General features: G+C 34.8%; 1 protein-coding gene across 1 annotated transcript in view; it reads right to left on the reverse strand.

The window, feature by feature from the left end:
- Positions 1-5688: 5688 nt before the first annotated feature.
- The window catches only part of LOC127879477 (non-lysosomal glucosylceramidase-like), a 41050-nt gene continuing 25939 nt past the window's right edge, over positions 5689-20799 (reverse strand). The window contains exons 12-18 of the mRNA XM_052426327.1: positions 18020-18127; positions 17326-17477; positions 13985-14091; positions 12993-13135; positions 11858-11967; positions 10780-10971; positions 5689-6768 (exon numbers count right to left, since the gene is read on the reverse strand). Coding sequence (XP_052282287.1) covers positions 6550-6768; positions 10780-10971; positions 11858-11967; positions 12993-13135; positions 13985-14091; positions 17326-17477; positions 18020-18127 — 1031 coding nt within the window. The 3' untranslated portion in view covers positions 5689-6549. The remainder of the gene's footprint in view (positions 6769-10779; positions 10972-11857; positions 11968-12992; positions 13136-13984; positions 14092-17325; positions 17478-18019; positions 18128-20799) is intronic.

The raw sequence follows: 20799 nt of genomic DNA on the forward strand, positions 1-20799 counted from the left end.
ATAAATTAGGACGGATCAAAAGTGGCAACTGGCATTTTCACACTTCATATACATCATAGATAATGCATGGAATGGATGTCAACTCCTACGATACTCTCCGATAACATGGCTGTGTTTTCTTTCTCCTTACGGGCTTCAGATTTACGCCAGTTAACTCAACTTTCATCAAGCCTCAATGGTGCATAAAATGACAACAGTGTATTTGCAAATTGAAACTGTTTATTTTGCAACAATACAAGTTGAATGAATAATATACCATACAGAAGCTACATATTCAGAGAATACATGTACATGATTGACAGACTGCACTTCTCCAGGGGGCGCCTCTCCGGATACCATGCAAAACCTATCTGATGGATCAATTAATATTGAATTAAAGCCCTCTGTCTATTCCCCTGCTATAATGCCGGACAAGGCTTCATAGTTTTAGATGTTTTTTCAAGAACAAATTAGGAAAATATGTAATACGTATGTATATAATATATATTATATATCAGTACACGATCTGTGGTAGGTATGAAAAATGCTGGATAAATGCATTTATATTGCAGCCATTACAAACAATAACCCATACCAGTAACTTTGTACTGGCACTAGTATCTGCATAAAAGAAAATATATCATATACAGTGTGTGAAAGTCATAATGGTTAACAAATATGAATGAAAATTCTGTAAAAAAAAATGTGCGCAAATTTACTTTATATAAATAAACAAGAGCTGTGAAACACAATGCCCCCTTCTGCACCGCTTTGAAGCCATATATTTGACATTTGACCTTGAAGGATACATACAATGACAGACACACACAAACAATGACAGACAGACAGGCCTAAAACAATATAACCCTTTCGATCATTTGATCCAGGGCATAAAAAGGGTATAAAAATTAACCATCTTCTTCATGCTGTTGAACAATGTTAGAAACATCAAATGAATAACACAGACAAAGTGCTACGTTCAACTAGATTCAATTAACATACATAAGCATTTTATGCTTGAGCAACAGTAAACATTTTGATTTTTAATGCATTTACATGCATTTCTGTCATCAATTTGCATATAATCTCAATGCAACTGAGTTTCAATGCAGCTAACTTTTATCAAGTGTGTTTTATATATCTGATGTAAACATGTTGACAAATCATTTAACAAATACTCTTGAACACGCACACATGTGTCTTAGTAAGTGAGCAATCAAAATGCAATGCATATTGCTAACAAGGAACTGCTTAAAGATGCTAAATCTGTAACAACTATTGTCTAAAAAAATAATTTTGGCACTTGCTCACAATACACAAAGTATGAAAATAATCCATACTAGCAGTATTAACAAGTTTTTATGAAAAGCAAAACATTTATATTCTGAAAAAAGGCTGTCCGCCTTTTCAGGCTGTCTTTATCTGCAGTTTGAATTGCCTGCTTTGAATATCATGTCTAGAAATATTTCCTAAGACATTTGTATTTTCTGTTTTTGCAGACATAGAATGCTCTGAAGACTCTGTCTTTATCAACAGTAAACAATTACCAAGCATAATGTTTTGAATGGTCACTTTAACAGGCAATAAAACACTCTTAAGTTTAAAGACTACTTCAAATCTTGTAAAAGTACTGATTTTCAATTTGCATCCTTGAAAAAAGAAAGCATTTATTTTCAAAACAAGGCTATTAATTTGACAGATTACAGATTAAGCATCTTTAAGAACTTAACCATTCAGAAATGTGTTTCATGGTTGATAAATAAAGAAATGTCTTATAATTCTTCACAGATACAAGAGGTAGAAACAACCATGGTCATGCAAAAACCTCATAAATTGATACATTTAATGATTTAATCATATTATTTTATAAAATATTCATGTTTTCGTAATCAATCAACATGTAGCTCTGTATTTTAGAGATCAATAATTGTCTTGCTGAGAAATATTTGTAAGAAACTACATAATAAATTATTTAATTTAAGTGATATTTTATAAAAAAACATAATTTAATGGACTAAATATAATTTAATATAAAGTTGTCTAAGATACCTATTCTACAATAAAAGAACACAGACAACTATCTTAAAGATTCCTAACGTCAGCACCAAACACAAAAACTAACATGTTTGTTTTTAATATAATTTTTTGAAAATGATTTATGAAGAAAATTTTATTGGATTATCATAACTGCTAGACAGCTAATTAAACCAATGTGCATGTTTCACAATTTATTAAGTTTGGAATGTTACTACTAGTATTGCGAAAAAGGGGTAGTTATCACAGTTTTTGAATAGAAAATACAAGTCACGATGCTTTCATAGTTATAACAATATGAATATGGCAGCACATTGGTCTTTGAAAAAACAACAAACAAAAAATGTTTATATAAACGGTAGAAGTTACACAAGCACTACCGTAATCAAAGCTTAAAATGTGAACAGTACTACAGGGAAAAGCAACACTGGCAGCAAGTGATACCTCTAAGTGAACAATAATGAACCTGCCCCTTAAAATATCCAGGGGCTGATCAGGACACTGCCTATAAACACACACTAAGATTTTACGTAAAATACATTCCTAAAAGCATGACAGCCAGAAAAGTGATAAACCCTTCACCACTTAGATACGTATTTTGACGCAACATATTTTGATGCATTTGCATTCCCTTAGAAAATCAAACTTAATTAAAGACCTTTCTTACTAGATTAAACTGTTTAAGGCTTCATTTTCAACCCTTAGATACTGATGAGCAGCAAACAGCATAAAACCTGAACAGACTGCGAGTAAATCGCAGGCTAGTTTGGTTTTATGCTGTTTGCACATAGACATTTTCACTTTGCTTCTTAGTGTGAAAGGGTTAAAGGAACATATAATTTTCCGCACTGCCATAGTTTAGTTTCCAACCATTGAGGAAGGCAGGATCCATTTTACTGTTAATCTGGGCCTTCCAAGAAAGACAATCTGACAGTCTTTCACAATTTCCAGTAACAATTATGTTACTTGTTTGCTCTGACAACTTGTCTGTTCCTAGATATGACACAAAACCCGTTTACACATCTAACACATTAGAATATAGGTCTTACTGCTATATAAACTGGAAAAGTTATTCATTAATGTCAAATCTAAAATGAAACACTAACTTCAAATCTATAAAACCCTAAGAATGAAATAAGTTTCTAGGCAAATCAATCCAAAAAAAATGTTTGTGATCTTTTTCTACCAAAATTAACAGAAAGAAAAAGGAATACAAATATCTTTGAAAGAAGAAACCTCATGTTAGTGGAATATCCCTTCATTAATATCTATGAACATAAACCATTACAAATGTTAAAATTCAGACAACAAAGTGCTTCTGTATTGTGAACAAGCTGCGAGACTAGAACACATGTGAATCAACAAAAAACAAGTCCACAACAAACTAATTCGCGAGTGAAGTGAAAAAGCAAGTGACTTAAAAAACATGAGCTTGCAAATTCAACATGGATGATGTATTACTTACAATCATAACTTAACAAATTTATATTTGTAAAAAGGCAATAGTAAAAATGCAACACACTCAATTCAAATCTCTAGAAATTAATTGTAAGTTTCTTAAAACAGTGTTTGTATTAATGTATGTTAAATAAAATGCTTGCTTTTGAATTGTCATGCAATATCACTTAATACAATGTTAGACATTTGGAATGAAAACGTTTGTTTATTAATCATATTTTGCAGAAGCATTTCAAAATTAGATCTTAATGATGCACATAGTGAGTGTATAAAGATGTGATGTCAAAAGATTAATGCAAATGCCTGATGTGAATATTGGCAGCGAATTAGAATAGAAATACAGATCTCCCATCAAACAACATGGATAAACAATCAGTAAGTTGAGATTGTAAGTTGACATGGGGGCACAATGCTAAAAATTAAGAACACATTTTCAGTAAAAGCTACTGTATTTGCCAATACAGATAGCAGGCATTTCCCCAGGATTTTGGTCAAGCACAGCGGCAAGACATGGCGGAATGGGGGTTGATTCAAAAGGGTGCCTATTAAGCATTCTTTTTTTTCTCTACATTTTTTTCATCACAAAACACAATACTTAGGAGCTATTTAACTACTTTTTTCTACTTGTTCCTATATAAAATTCACACACTAATTTGGAGCTATGAAAGCATTAATATTTATTTTATTGTTGATTTATTTTTACTCCATTTGTTATATTAAAGTCATATTTTATATTATAAAATAACTAAGTCCACTGCCTCATTGTCTGGTCCTTTAATGCTGACCATCACCAGAGCATTGAGGACAGCAGACTTCAGGCGAGCAGAATTTTCTGTGTTTACCCCTTTTCATTGTGCTTAAGCCTACTCGCAGTCTGAAATACAAACAAAATTTAAAATTATCTGAAATTAGAATGTTTAATCTCATTGACTTAACACTAAGAGATGCTTAAGCAAAAAATCAATTTTCGTTTGTTATTACGTATATTATTGACAGTCTAGTCATAGTCAAGTACCCAAGGAACAGTACCGACTTCTGAACGTACTGATCTGCACATGTGAAGAATACACAAAGAGCACAATAAACCTACAAAAGGGTGGATTATTTTTTCAAACAACTGTTTTATTTTAAAGTCTAGTATATGTTTATAAAGTTACATTAAGATATGCTTTTGTATTTAAATGTAATCATCTGTAGTGTCTAATATTTTATTCAACACACTATCTGTCTGTTTTTAATAATTATTCACGTGCGATTTCATTTTGCGTTGATTTCACTACATACTTATACAAAGCTTAGTTAAGTAAAGATGTTCTTACCTCCTTTAACTTCTGTTACCCATGGACAACGTTGGACAATATTGCTGCCACTGACTCGCTGTTTGAGACTTTTGGTTCGTGGGTTGGAGGTCTCAGGATCACTAAAACGTCCTTGACACTTTCACTTTTACTTATTTTACTCTCTGACAGCGACGATAATTAGTAGTACTGACAAAGAAATGTGCAATTGCAGATTTCCCAGACACAGGAACTGGTCGTATATTCGATCGTATCATTATTTCGTGCATCAAAACTAAAGAAAATGTGTTGCAGATATTAAGCATTTTCCGAAAATATTGAATAAGCTATTTAATGTGAATGCGTGTTATGTTGGTGCTGTTAATTTTGTCGCGTTTGAGAAAATAGTGTGAACATTGTAAGTTTGCGGGAGAAATCAAGTGAGACATTTGACTTCAATTAATTGTAAATATAACTTCAATTACGCTGAAACGTATACCGTGTTTTACTAAAATAATATGATTAACGTCACATGAATCTTCTTAATCACGCTTTGGTTTGTTATACTGCAAGTAATAATAAAACACATGTTATGATCTTTTATTCAAGTACGCTACCGCAACAAACAACGTTGACTGTTTATTTTAATCGATCATTATTGACCATTATTAGGGGATACACACCATAATTGACCCCTGTAAACAACCCAAAAATCGTGCTCGCGTCTTATCAAATCTATTATTATGAACATAAAACTTATAAGAATTGGTCGATGCCAGAATGCAGACAACATTCGGATCAGAGCTTGAAATGGCTTGTAAATTTTTCAAGCATCGGGACGTCATTATCTGAAAATCAAGCGCCGCGGCGTAATGGATTTTGGAGTCCAGGCACCGCGAACCCGCTGTGCTTAAACCGTCTGGGGAAATGCCTGAGATAGCATTCACATACTTAATGATTACATTGTAACTAATAAAGAATTCACTTTGCCTGTGCTGTCTCGTAGAATTAGTACTGGTTATCGAAATATTATATGCATGTCAATCATTTTCTCAATAAATGATATTTAAAAAGTCTCCATTATATACCTATGTGCCGGTAAAAATTATAATATACATTCTTACAATAAAAGGGTAACATGTTCCATTAATACATATAAGGTTAAAACATCCAAATATCATACTCTGAGTATAACATATGAACAAAGGTACTTCCAAAAATGAACAGGCCGAGCTGAAGCTTGGCTGACGGCATGTGGCAAAAGACTTATTTTTCATGACCTGATTTGTTTAGTAATAAACAAAATTATACATCTAAAATCATAACTGATCAGCTGAAGCAACTATTATGCAAGCAATAGATAAGTTACATAAACAATAGGAATAAAAAGTTATCAAAGGAATATTGCCTTCTGTGGAATTATATTGTAGAGGACTTAAAAATAAAGTTTTTAATATAGACATACAGTTTGGCGCTCCAGATTTTTATGAACGAAAATAATTTGAGATAACATAAAAACCAAGCAAAGTTTCAAACAAAATAAGACAAGAATATTTTGAAATTTAAACTGAAAATATACCTGACTTTATATTTTGATCACTTTGAGCTCATGCGAGCTGAAAAAAAGAAGAAAAGCCCAAGTATAATAATTTTTTTTGCACATGCTTATGTTTTAAGGAAAATTTCTCAAAAATAGTTTTCCTCACTAACCTATTGACTTAAATGCCCAGTTCCTTCCCCAAGCAAACAATACATTTATTGCAATTCTAAGTCCAGTAGGCACAGCTTCGCCTCACTACATCTAACTCTCCTCTGGGCTCTTAGAGGCAGTGAACAGCTTCGGGTGGTACTTCTCCAATGCCCATTGCACTGCCCAGACCGCGAGCGCCCGCATGTAACCAAGGGAACGGAAGTGCTTGCTGGTCATGTATGCCTCTGGACTCTGGAACATCAGGCCCAGCCACTCCCAGCACACATTGTAGTTGCCCCACACCGTCTTGAAACCTTCATCCAGCATATTCTGAGGTCCAAATTAATACATGAATGATGAAAGTGTCTTAAACATCTATATTGTGATGATATATTTTAAGTGTCCATTTAAATCCTGTGCCAAATATGGAAGTAGTTCCACCATAACACCTCTTTTTTACATACTGATGAATCTACCAACCAAACGTCAAACCTGACAATACACTGCAATATACCCCAGTCTCTGGAAGGGTTTGACTATATAGAATGATAAAACCTTACTTTGTTTTGACATCCAACATTCTTGTCTCAGTATTATTATAATATATCAAATTTGTGGTGACATTTTGAATTCTATGTCAAAATATTAGGTAATCCTGTAGAAAAGAATAAATGTTCAAGGGAAAAAATACCTAACACTCTTCTGTCTTCAAATACAGAATAATAAGAAAATATCAGTGAAACTGAAATGGATGCTTCCCGATGAAGCACTTTGTTGATATATTGTTAATTATTTAGATGCAATTTATTAAGAGGTCGCCGTGGCCTGGGGAATATGGTGTCCGCCTAGCAATCAGGGGGTCACGGGTTCGATCCCCACTGTGGGACCGTTCTTCAGATCTCCCCCATAAACACCAAGGAAACGGACTCCAGAGCGTTTCATATAAGCCTAAGGCTTGTTATGCAATCGAGCTTAAATAAATATGTTTAAAAAAAATTAAAAAATTATTGTTTAAGGGCAAGTAACTCACCAAAAACTAACTGCAGGGGAACGACATGACAATATGTGCATGTCTGTCCTGTTGGGATACTGCTATAAAGATTAACTAGAGCTTTGTCCCAGACGTGACGAATACCCCCACATGCCGCATTGACACATAATATTTTGCATGTTGTTCACACAAAAAACAGCGGACACCATGCTCAATTTTTAAAACGCACTAAGTGACCCCTTGACCTAGTTTTTGACCCAGAAAGGCCCATGTTCTAACTTGGCCTTAAGATCATCACCATAAAAGTTCTGACCAAGTCTGGTGAAGATCGGATGTAAACTACTTGAATTAGAGAGCGGATACCATGCTGAATGTTAAAAAACGCACTAAGTGACCCAGTGACCTAGTTTTAGGCCCAGAATGGCCCATGTTCAACCTTGTCCTAAAGATCATTTAGATAAAACTTGTGACCAAGTTTGGTGAGGATTGGATGAAAACTACTTGAATTAGAGAGCGGACAACATGGTGAGGTTTAAAACTCACTAAGATACCCCGTGACCTAGTTTTTGACCCGGCATGACCCATATTCAAACTTGACCTAGACATCATCTAGATACAACTTCTGACCAAGTTTGGTGAAGATTGGATGAAAACTACTTGAATTAGAGAGCGGACAACATTGTGATGTTAAAAACGCACTAAGTGACCCCGTGACCTTGTTTTTGACTCGGCATGACCCATATTCAAACTTGCCCTAGACATAATCACGATACAACTTCTGACTAATTTTGGTGAAGATTGGATAAAAGCTACTTGAATTAGGGAGCAGACAACATGGTGAGGTTTAAAACACACTTAAGTGACCCCGTGACCTCGTTTTTGACCCGGCATGGCCCATGTTTGAACTTGACCTACACATCATCTAGTTACAACTTCTGACCAAGTGTGGTGAAGATCGGATTTAAACTACTTGAAATAGAAAGCGGACACCATGCTCAATATGTAAAACGTACTAGGTGACCCTGTGACCTAGTTTTTGATCTGGCATGGCCCATGTTCGAACTTGGCCTTCAGATCATCTAGATAAAACTTCTGACCAAGTTTGGTGAAGATCGGATGAAAACTACTTCAATAAGAGAGAGGACACCATGCTGAATGTTAAAAAACGCACTAAATGACCCTGTGACCTAGTTTTTGAACCGGCAAGGCCCATGTTCGAACTTGGCCTTAAGATTATCTAGATACAACTTCTGACCAAGTTTGGTGAAGATCGGATGAAAACCACTTGAATTAGAGAGCGGACAACATACTGAATGTTTAAAACGCACTAAGTGACCCTGTGACCTAGTTTTTGACCCGGCAAGGCCCATGTTCGAACTTGGCCTAGACATCATGTAGATACAACTTCTGACCAAGTTTGGTGAAGATCGGATGAAAACTACTTGAATTAGAGAGTGGACACCATGCTGAATATTAAAAAAAGCACTAAGTGACCCCGTGACCTAGTTTTTGACCAAGCAAGGCCCATGTTCGAACTTGGCCTTAAGATCATCTAGATACAACTTCTGACCAAGTTTGGTGAAGATCGGATGAAAACTACTTGAATTAGAGAGCAGACACTTAATACAGACAGATCGACCGACAAGTTCACTCCTATATACCCCCCTAAACTACGTTTGGGGGGTATAATAAAATTTGTGTCATAACTGCATATGCTCTGACACAGAAATGTAAAATTCATTAGAAACTTTAATATTATATATTATTCAAAGGGCAATAACTGCCTGATATATGAATTAAATGGAATAACCTGAAAATATACACATGTCCATCCAATAAAGTTGCTTCATATGAAATGCCATACAATTTAATAACATGTGTAAGAGATCAAATGATGAAATAAATTATTTTTTCCAAGAGCAATCACTATATGGAAAATCTACGCAATGGAACGACGTGAGGATATACTCATATCCACCCTTAAGGAAGCAAGGCTGCTGCATATCAAATTTCAATAATTTGTGTCTAAGATATAGCAGGGAAATGAAACAAAAAAATATTAATAATCAAAGGGTAAACAACTCTCTTAAAAATAATTGCATAGGAACAACCTGACAAGGATTTGCATATACACCCTAAAGAAAGTCGAGATCTGTTGTGAAAAAAGTGTGACAGACAGAAGGACAAATGGGAGGACATCATGTTGGACAGACAAAGTGGAAACTATATGCTTCCACATTTCGGTGAGCATAAAAATAAATTTAATAATTTTCATATCTTCGTTTTTGACCTCACCCTATCATACTATATGGTTCCGTGAAGTATTTCTTAATGGTATACATAAATTGGGTTATGGTATAATATGCAATTAAGGAGCGGAACATGTATAATAACAATCAACTTGACATATGTAGACTAATTATGTTTAAATGATTCCTCCATCCCACACTTTGAAAGCAAAATTTATCTGCGAACAAGGTCTTTAAAGTAAACAAAATATCGATGTGAGTAATCAATATGACCAAATAGTTTATTTTACTATAGGAACAAAGTTTGTCATTTTGAGTTAACTCTTAACCAAATTCCTAACAAATAAGTTTGAAAAGCCTAAATACCATTAAAATAGTATTTATATAATCTATCTCATACATTCATAATAATTTTCATAAATTTTAACAGTGCTTCTCTGTTAATTAAGTGAAATACCCCCAAAATCTGCAGTCATACATACACTTTACAAATGAGTCACCTGGGGAATTTCAATTATGCGCATATAAGTTGTTTCGATGGCGTCTTCAGAAGCATGACTGTTTTGGTGTTATTAATGATTATTAATTAAAACTAGGCCCCTAAACGGTACATGGTGTCTTGTTGAGAATTGAATTGGTACTCTACAAGATTTACAGATAGATGCATTTTTTCATTCTCAGCAATTCACTTCCCTTTCGCTGAGTTTTTTTTAAACAGTTGGCACATCTTACAATAAATCTAAAATTAAATTTGCTTGATAATTGGTTGTTATTACTAAATTTGAACAGTGGCTGATGCTTGCACATCACGTAAAATTATTTACAAAGGCTAAATTGGAATTCTCCATTCCACAATTCACGCCATGCATGTACTTAAATAACATGGCAGACGTTTGTGTTTATGAATCCCTAAAACACATTTCCATGTAACCACAGTTAAGCATTCATTAAATAGTTCATTTTATAGAAGAATATTTATATTTAATTTTTTAAACAGACAGAAAACAAAGCACCTTTGCATTCAGAGAACACATTCTTGGGGGACCAGACCATGAGTGATTCAACACCAACAACAATAAGAGAGGACCCCATTAGTCGTACCTCCTGTATCATCTGAGCAGCCAGGGATGACGTGACTCCTGTCCAGAACTCCTCAGACTGGCAGCTAGTGATGTCCTTCTTGCCATTGGGCCGAGTGCCGTTGATGGCACCCATATTTCCGTCTGCAAACCCCATTACATTGTTTTTGAACACGGTTTCCAGGGCCGATCTCACATGGTTTGAGGGGAACACCTGTGTAAGTTTGAACCTATTATTTTTTATGCAGATCAATATGTCTAACACCACGCAGATTACATCTGTGTAGATGATGCATGAATAAAGGAAAACAGGTTTGGTAATACTTTCTAAGTTTTCATAATAACTTTATTGAACCAAAACCAAGACCCCAAAAAAATGTATTACAACAAAAAGGCTAGAAATTGTTTAAAAACAGCTATTTCATAATTAAGAAATAGTAAACTCCACTGAGGTCCCTATGGCATTATAGTGACCAGCCAGGCAGCCACAAACCGTATATGGACCGAAGCCGTAGTGTTATACGATTGTTTATAGTTTAAATGAGATAAACTGAAGAATTTCGCAGGAATAAATGACTTCATTTTACAGTAAAACAGTGCAAATTTAGTGGTGGGTAACCCGGAACGGTCCATATACAAAAAATAGTGACCGGTCCATATACTATTAGGTTCCTCTATCGCATTTTACAGACTGAAACCGGTCATATAGATATAGAAGGACCAATATCTCTGAGGTGTAATATTATTCTTTATTTGGTCAATGCTTACAAAAGTAGCATGATAAATTTGGCTGTGCTCTGTGAAAAAAGGGTTTAGTGCATGTGCTTAACTGCTGTCCCAGGTTAGCCTGTGCAGTCCACACAGGCCAATCAGGGACAACACTTTATGCTTTTATTATATTTTTCGTCTCAAGAAAGTCTCTTCTAAGCAAAAATCAAGTTTAGGCAGAAAGTTTTGTTCCTGTTTAGCCTGTGTGGACTGCATGCATTATTTCAACCCCCTTTTTCACAGAGCACTGCCCTATACATAATCCATTAAATGCAAAGTCTTGCCCCAGAAAAGACCAGTTTGCGTATAACATTTTTTTTTAACCCACTCACAGTTTCATCTATGATGCCAGCAGCCTTCATATACCAGTTGCCTGCTAGCTGGTCTGCCATCACACTGTCATGGGTCCCGTGACTGCTGCAGTCATAGTTGTAGTACTTGCCTGAAATGGGCAGCAGTGTGACAAATAGCACTTAGTTTGCACACTGCATTGAAATAGTAGAATCAAATTGCCTGAAAGACAACCTATATTAAAAGCTGAAATTTATAAGCCCGAATAATGGCTTTTTAAATTTAGAAACAAAAACTAACAAAAATTTAAAAGAATTTGGTTACAATAAAATTAATCAATATATGCATAACAATCAAGAACCAAAGCAATAATCTATTGCTATTGGAATCATAAGCGTAACAACAGTATCTCTGAAGAACACACACGAACTGTGGAAAGAAATCTTCAAGTCTATGCATGCAGGATTGCTAAATGAATCATCAAGCTGAAGTCTATGCATGCAGGATTGCTAAATGAATCATCTAGCTGAAGTCTATGCATGCAGGATTGCTAAATGAATCATCAAGCTGAAGTCTATGCATGCAGGATTGCTAAATGAATCATCAAGCTGAAGTCTATGCATGCAGGATTGCTAAATGAATCATCAATAGATCAGGTTAGGTGAAAGTGTCACAGTAACGTGGTGGCTATTCTGTCTTCCCAGCGATCTCAAGATTCTGGCTTCTTTCTCCAAGATGGATGTGTTCTTATGATTGTCACCACATAGACCGCGCACTTGCCTTACCCAGGAAAGTGACTTGTTGATGTCTCAACAAGTTAAGGCTTTTAAGGCCTAAGCAAGCTAAAATGAACAAGAGCTGTGTTTGTGAAACACAATGCACCCTACTGCGCCGCTTTGAAGCCATATATTTGACCTTTGACATTGAAGGATGACCTTTGACCTTAAAGGATGACCTTCACCACTCAGTGTGCAGCTCCATGGGATACACATGCAAGCCAAATATCAAGTTCTTCAATATTGCAAAAGTTATGACCAAAGTTAAAATTTTGGGACAGAATAACAGACAGACAGGCCAAAAACATTATACACCCGATCATTTGATCCGGGGGCATAAAAAGGTATAATACAACTTTTTTTATACCCATGACACAATAAAAGACCACACAATACTAACCATTCCAGAGTTTGATTTCATAGGATTCCTTTGCCTTGTTGAGTATCTTGGTGTATTTAGTCTCATCCTCTGACTGACCGAGTATTTTCGCTGCCTCAACAAACATCCGCAGGGAGCACAACCACAACCCACCACAATAGGCACTGAAATATAAAGGCAATTATTCTCCATTTGGCACAATAAGAGGGATAAAAACTGTCCGCACAACTTTGTACAAGGCATTGATATTATTGTAAGTTATTCAGGGGTCTCTTACCAGTAAAGACCCGGACAAAAGAGTTTGCATATTCTCTATACTGCTGTTTATTTGAACATGTATATGTAATGTTGCATAACCAAATGAATGTTCACTTTGTCACAGCTGTATTTAACATTTTTAAACATTGACCAGATATTTGAGCTCTGGTAAAATAATATTCCTCATAAAGTTCTAATTGCTATTCACTTGATTACATGATTATATTCATGTACATTTACTTGTACTTTACTTATTACTGCAGTTAATTTTGCTGCAACAATTCCCTGATATTTGACCACTAAAGAAATTTAGTGTCATTCATAAACCTGTCATAACTTTCATATGTATACAAAATTGTGTGCTCATATTTAGAATAATTTAATATTTGTATGGATGGATGTGCACAGACTGTCTAGTACAGAAAGGTTTAAAAGAATGTAAAATGATAAATGAGAGGCATGATTGCACAGATATTGGTATAACATTTGTGCCTATTCATTATAATGTTACTTTATTTTTATTAATGGTAAATAATTGCAGAGAAATAACATATGCGCCTATTCAAGATTATGTTACTTAAGTTTTATTTATGGTAAAATGTTGCAGAGACTGCTATAATTTTCCAGAATCAGACAGAGACATTTTTTCTGATATGACGTTTTGCACACAGAAACAGTGCTCATCTTGTTTATTTGACAGAGTGTCTTTTTGATCAATGTTCTTTTAACGGCTACCAGCTGTAAGTTTAGCTGACCTTGCCCCGTAGACAATCCAGGCATCAAAGGTCTGGTCAGCAAAACCGCCGTTCTCTATCAGCCCATCGTTGTCCTTGTCCCACGCCAAGGACCTCTCCACCAGCACCTGTGAACACAACTCAAGTATACAGCTAAAATTCTAGGCATTAGACAAAAAAATGGCTATGAATTTGCCATGAGAAGTTTCCAGTCATACCCTGCTATTGTATTGTGTTATTTCCATTCATCAAAAATCAGAAACAATGCCATGTACTTGTTTTGCAATAAAAAACAACACATTCACAAATGAATTAAGTATTATTACTGCTGAACATGAGATATCCTACGCAATGATTATTTTAAATAGCAAGTTTATTCAAAATTAAGATTTACGATTTTAGGTTTTACTATACATAAATGTATTCACTATTTTGTATCAGGCATTTGTCCATAAATTTTAGCTGCTTACTAAAAGTAAATTTTAAAAGGAAGTTTTTTATAGTCAGTTATGAGTGATATGCAGTACTAAAATAGCTAATTGAAAGGAAGGGAAAGTGTATCTCAGTATAGCTGAGGTTACAAGGAAATACTTTGAGAAACATCTCCCTCTGTATCTCAGTCCACTGATTCCTCACAAAGGACAAGAAATGGTGGCTAAAACATTTGATCTTGAAAGAAGGCATAAACGTTGAGGGGGCATAACTGACTCATACCTGAGGATCCTTCCCATTGTCTCCATGCCTTTACCATTTGAGGCAAGTTCAATAACAATCTGTCTAAAAGCATAGGAGATACGGAGCAGACACCAATATCTTCTTTTTGTCTAATAAACTACTACAAAGTAATGAGGTACAAGTCTAGAAAATTGGCTTTAATTTCCTTTCAAAACTTTGTGGTGACTTTCTTTTAATACTTACACACTGCATTATGACATACTGTAAACAAGGGAGATAAATCATTTAGTTCCATTCACAACTAGGTCATGGATAGTCCTATTACATTTTATTTAACACATCATTCTCACTTGCAGTTTATTCAATTAATTGTTTTTAAACATTAATTGATAATAATCAAAGTTTTAGTCAGTCCTGTTGTCTGTTAAAAAATGAATATATTTGTGATACACAATAAATGTAAGTTAACATTATAAGCTTTAATATATTAAATTGATAATTAAAAATATAAGTCAATTTGCATCATGGGTTTCTGTTAAGTAAATTGAAAATTCTAATGAATGTTTTGTAATTAATAATTAGTGGAAATATTACTTCATTTTTATACTGTAAAGCCACACACCTTATTTGGCATAGTAAACTAAAGTATAAACAAGGGCTGTTTGTAAAACATGCATGCCCCCCTATATGGGCTATAAATTGTAGTAGCAGCCATTGTGTGAATACGTTTTTTGTCACTGTGAACGGTGGTGGTGGTGGTAGTGGTGGTGGTGGTGGTGGTGGTGGTGGTGGTGGTGGTGGTGGGTGGTGGTGGTGGTGGCGGCGGGGGCGGCGGCGGTGGTGGTGGTGGTGGTGGTGGTAGTAGTAGTAATAGTAGTAGAAGTAGAAGTAGTAGTAGTAGTAGTAGTAGTAGAAGTAGTAGTAGTAGTAGAAGTAGTAGTAAATTTATAATGCCTATTTCCAGTAACTGTGACCTTCACCTGTGACCTTTACCTTTGACCTAGTGACCTCAAAATCATTAGGGGTCATCTGCGGGTCATGATCAATGTACCTATGAAGTTTCATGATCCTAGCCCCAAGCGTTCTTGAGTTATCATCCGGAAACCACCTGGTGGACAGACCGACATACCGACCGACCGACCGACATGAGCAAAGCAATATACCCCCTCTTCTTCGAAGGGGGGCATAATAAGAAACATATTTTATTTATTAATTATTCTAATTGGTATATCTGGTGGTTACAAGGTATAAATCTGTCAATAATCGCTTTTGTCGAAATGGACATAAACATCTAGAAATCCTACTTTCGGTTTTAAAAGCGGTACCGTTTGAAAAATAAAAAATTACTTGCTAACTTGGCTGTAGATTTAATTTTAACTATGCCAATTAAAATATATCTGGTGGTTACAAGGTAGAAATCCGTCTTTTTTGCGCTTTAAAACTTAAAAATATTTGCGTTTGTCGAAATTAATGAACATATACGTCTAGAAATCCTACTTTCGATTTTAAAAGCGGTACCATTTGAAAAATAATAAATTACTTGCTAACTAGGCTATAGATTTAATGACAATTTTGCACACTTTCAAATTGCATCTATATGTATTAATTTCAAAGTCAGAGGCAAGGTGTGTGGCTTTAACATGTAACATGTAACTATTCTGTCAGGACAGACAAGAGAAAGTTTAGGAAATAAGTAAATGAGGACAAGTGGATTTAAAAGTTATTGTCAAGCACTGCCAAATCCTGTACAATTTTTTTTAATCAACATAACGCAAGAAGGCAGTTCACACGCCCATGAAGAGTCTGTAAGAAAGGCATTTGGTTCGCACATAAAGTGGGGTCAGTCGATGTGATAGAGCACCATGCAGACACATCACTCCTTATTTTAGCATGATCATAGAATAAACAGACATAAGAGCCGTGTCATGCTGAAATGAGTCTTAAGCTATAAGCAGCCAGCAAAGCTTTAGACAAGCCAAAACTTCTGCACAGTCAGGTCTAGAGCTTCCCTATCTGTTAATAGGACCATAAAACTTTGCGACTTTCTAGTGAACAGCGTAGAACTTAACCAGACAGGGAGGAAGTTTAAGCTGGTCGGGAGCTATGCTAACAGCATAAGGTATGAGAAACATTTTCTCGTCACAACGTTCATAAATAAGAAGCTATTAGAAAAAGACATTTGTTCAAGAAAGCAATTATTCATAAATTATTGCTTGATAGACAATAGTATAAACTGGCTTATATAAGTTAGAGAATTTCGGATGGTAATACTAGACAAAAAAACAGGCCCACCACCTACCCTGAAAATCTTACCCTTACCTAATACTTATATAAATATATATTATGATATAATATGAATATAGTTATAATTATGATAATATGATTACATGCTAAGATGGTCTATCTGAGTATCATCCACACCTTAAGTCGTTACTGGGGCTAACTGGATGTGCAATGACAGACAAATGTTTATTCACCAAAATAACTGGATGTGATATGACAGATTATGTTTTAATCTCTCAAAGTTTGCACAATTATCACAGAAATAAAGTTACCAAGTGATTAGTGACTAGGTATTACAAAGCTTGTCAACGATAATACAAAGTGACCAAGGATAAGGCAAACAATTTATGCTAATTGTTAAACTATTAAAGGTTTTGGTATAATTTTATCTCCAGCATTCATACCCTCATGATGGGGTACATGTGTTCCAGGAATGCTCGGTCCCCAGTGGCGTGGTAGTCCCTGTACACCTGCAGTATGAACTTCAGGTTCAAGTCTTTCCAGTCAACAGTAGGATGGATGTTGTAGGCATTCACACGCTTCCACGGCTCATCCTCTGAAGTACAGAAATAGCTGCCTTGAAAATACTCAACAGTTGTTATATATGGAAATATCATAGGCAGAATAAGAGTGTAGTAAATATGGCAAATCAAGGAAAGAGAACAAAGAACTTGCTAAACAATACAGTCATCCAGTGAACAATATTAACTTTACCTTAAAACATGCCTATTCTATTTATGTTCCAATACCTGACAAACGTGCAGTGTTTTTTATAACAAACATGTAAAACATGCAGATTTCATATATTAATCGAGCACAGATCAATATCAATATGTAATTTTTATTTTAAAAGTGCATACAGATAAACAGCTTTAAGTACTTTTAGGAAAACTCATGTAACCAGTACTGCCATTAGGCCAATATACTCTATTTATAATACAATTAAAGATTTACAATGAAGTGCATATACTGTTATGCAGATCTGTGAAAAAGTAATACTGATGAAGAATTTTTGTTTGTTTTCATGAGCACTTTTGGCCCCGAATCAGCATGGCTACATGGCTACACAGTACAGCTATTTAAAGGCAAGATTCCCACCTGGATCTCCAATGTCATGTGGGACTGTGTTCAGTACCTTCCTGTGACCCACATGGCCTCCCATACAGAAACGGAACTGCTCCTTGTTCTCAGCTATCACAGCTTTGCCTGCAGTAAAATAGTAGAATATAGCAGCATGATTCTTAAGGACTGTGTTGATATATGAGAAATTATGTGTGAATTATAGATGTGAATGCAGCTGTCTATTAATTGATCTTTTGTTGTTGGGTTATGATAAATATTGCTATATTTTGAAAAATCGTAATCAAATGACCTTTTGTTGGAAACAACCAAAATTTATGTTTTTACATAACTATTTAACTGTTTTGCGAATAGAAGTTCTTTTGTATTAAAACGTTGAAAAAAAGTGACAATACATATAAGACAAGGGCTGTTTGTAAAACACGCATGCCCCCCAAATGGGCTTTCAGTTGTAGTGGCTTCAGGTCACTGTGACCTTGAACTTTGACCAAGAGTCCTGAAAATCAATAGGGGTCATCTGTCGGTCATGACCATTGTCCCCATGAACTTTCATGATCCTAACCCTAAACATTCATGAGTTATCATCCGGAAACCATTTTACTGTTTTGAGTAACTGTGACCTTGACTTTTGAACCAGTGACCTGAAAATCAATAGTGGTCATCTGCCAGTCATGATCAATGAACCTATGAAGTTTCATGATCCTAGGCCTAAGCATTCTTGAGTCATCATGCGGAAACCATTTTACTGTTTGAAGTCACTGTGACCTTGACTTTTAACCTAGTGAACTGAAAATCAATAGGGGTCATCTGCCAGTCATGATCAATGTACCTATAAAGGTTCATTATCCTAGGCCAAAGCATTCTTGAGTTTTTATCCGGAGACCATTTTAATGTTTCGAGTTACTGTGACAATATACCCCCTCATCTTTGAAGGGGGGCATAAAAATCTTCTCAGAATGATGCTTTGCCCATGTATTGGTTTATTGAAAGAATGTGAACAAGAAAATAAGGAACTCTTACTGACAATGATGAATAACAAAAAGATCTAGAGATCTCTCATAATACTCAAAATGTCCTATTTGAAATAAAAGAGCAATAACTATTTCAAAATTCAATCTGATGAACAATCTGATAAAATTCTTCACATTTACACCCTAAAAGAGTACTTCATATACATGTACATGTAAATTATAACATTCCAGCATATTCAGATTTCTCTCTGAGATCTCAGGCAAATAATCTTGTTTTCTTTTATATGTTTAATAATCTTATTTTCTTTTATATGTTACAATTCAAGAACAATTATGGCTTTATACTGTGGGTTGCAATGGTTTAGTGGAAAGACTGCCACTTAGCAAACTGTGATTGGCAGGCTCACCCTCCACATGGCAAGTTCTTTTAAAATCTTAAATATAGGATACCAAAAGCTGCTTCTTCCCCGCCAAAGGATATTAAATGTCTCTTAACCCTTTACCACTTACATACATATTTTGACACATTTGTTGTCCCTCAAAAAGTTACATTTTAATTCAAGACTTTTCTTTCTAGCTTCAAATTTTAAAGGTGTCATCTCCAACCTTTGATAATGATTATCAGCAAACAGCATAAAACCTGAACAGACTGCAAGTTACTTGCAGGATGTTCTAATTTTTTGCTTTTTGCACATAGACATTTTCACTTGGCTTCTGATAGGGAAAGGGTCTAGCAATAGGCGTTCAATGCAATCATCTTAAACTAAAGAGATTTGAGATATTAAATACAAACATTGTCGCGAAATACGCGAAATATTTGAACTTTGTTAATACAGATATACATGTAATTTTATATGGCGGAGTTTCAACGTGTTTTGGAACATTTTGGCGGTGTTTAGCGGAGCCTCTGCATTGTAGCTCCGGTTGTTTGTCTTTAATTAGGTCAAACATGAGGTAGCATTTATATCTTCATGTATTTCATGTTTCCGTTTTTCTTGCTGTTTTCGTGTATATTTTAGTAGGCGGAGTAATAATTGTATTTATACTCATGTACGCTTGTCATCACAGTCTGAGTTCATATTTTTCAACCTTAGTTAAAAACGTTGGATTAATTTAAAGATGGGATTATAATAAAGTTTGATTAACTATTTCGGCAACTATTTGTGTTAAATATTTTAGTTTCTTAAAATAAAGCTTTATTTGTTTTAAGTGAAATTGTGTAACATGAGAAATATGTTTTTTGTTATGGACTCTCAAATAAGAAATATAATAAAATAATAAAATCCAGTGTGGTTTCGATTGTCTGTTAATTCAGTTGCAGACGATAAATAGAATCGCCGCCATAAACATTTTTTTTTTTTAAAGAATACGCAAACAGACGTTTCTGTTTTCTTAAATCTAAGTAGTCTTCAGAACATCAAATATATGTAACTTACTAAGATTTTAGATTTTCTGTACTTTAAGTTCTACTGATAACAAATTTGATTGTACTTCCTTTGAAACAACATGAAACCATAGCAAATGGGTGAAAAAATCAGTTTATGTTGTCATTTTAAAGGGAATGTAGGATTGTGATTACAAACAATTACAATATGATTATTGTCTGGGATCATAATGACTTTCACAAAAATTAACCACCAAGAATAGCACAAGAATGGTTTCTAAGAAAATAATAATATGGACAAGGCTTTAGTGATAAGAAGGAAACAATGTGGTATCCATTACAGCAAACTCTCACAAAGATGAAAAGGACAAGCACTTAACCACTTAAAATATAATACTTTCTCAAAAACCTTGGAAGCGACAGTAGAAGTCTGGAAAACCATA

Source organism: Dreissena polymorpha, chromosome 4 (assembly GCF_020536995.1).
Source record: "Dreissena polymorpha isolate Duluth1 chromosome 4, UMN_Dpol_1.0, whole genome shotgun sequence".
Taxonomy (NCBI): domain Eukaryota; kingdom Metazoa; phylum Mollusca; class Bivalvia; order Myida; family Dreissenidae; genus Dreissena; species Dreissena polymorpha.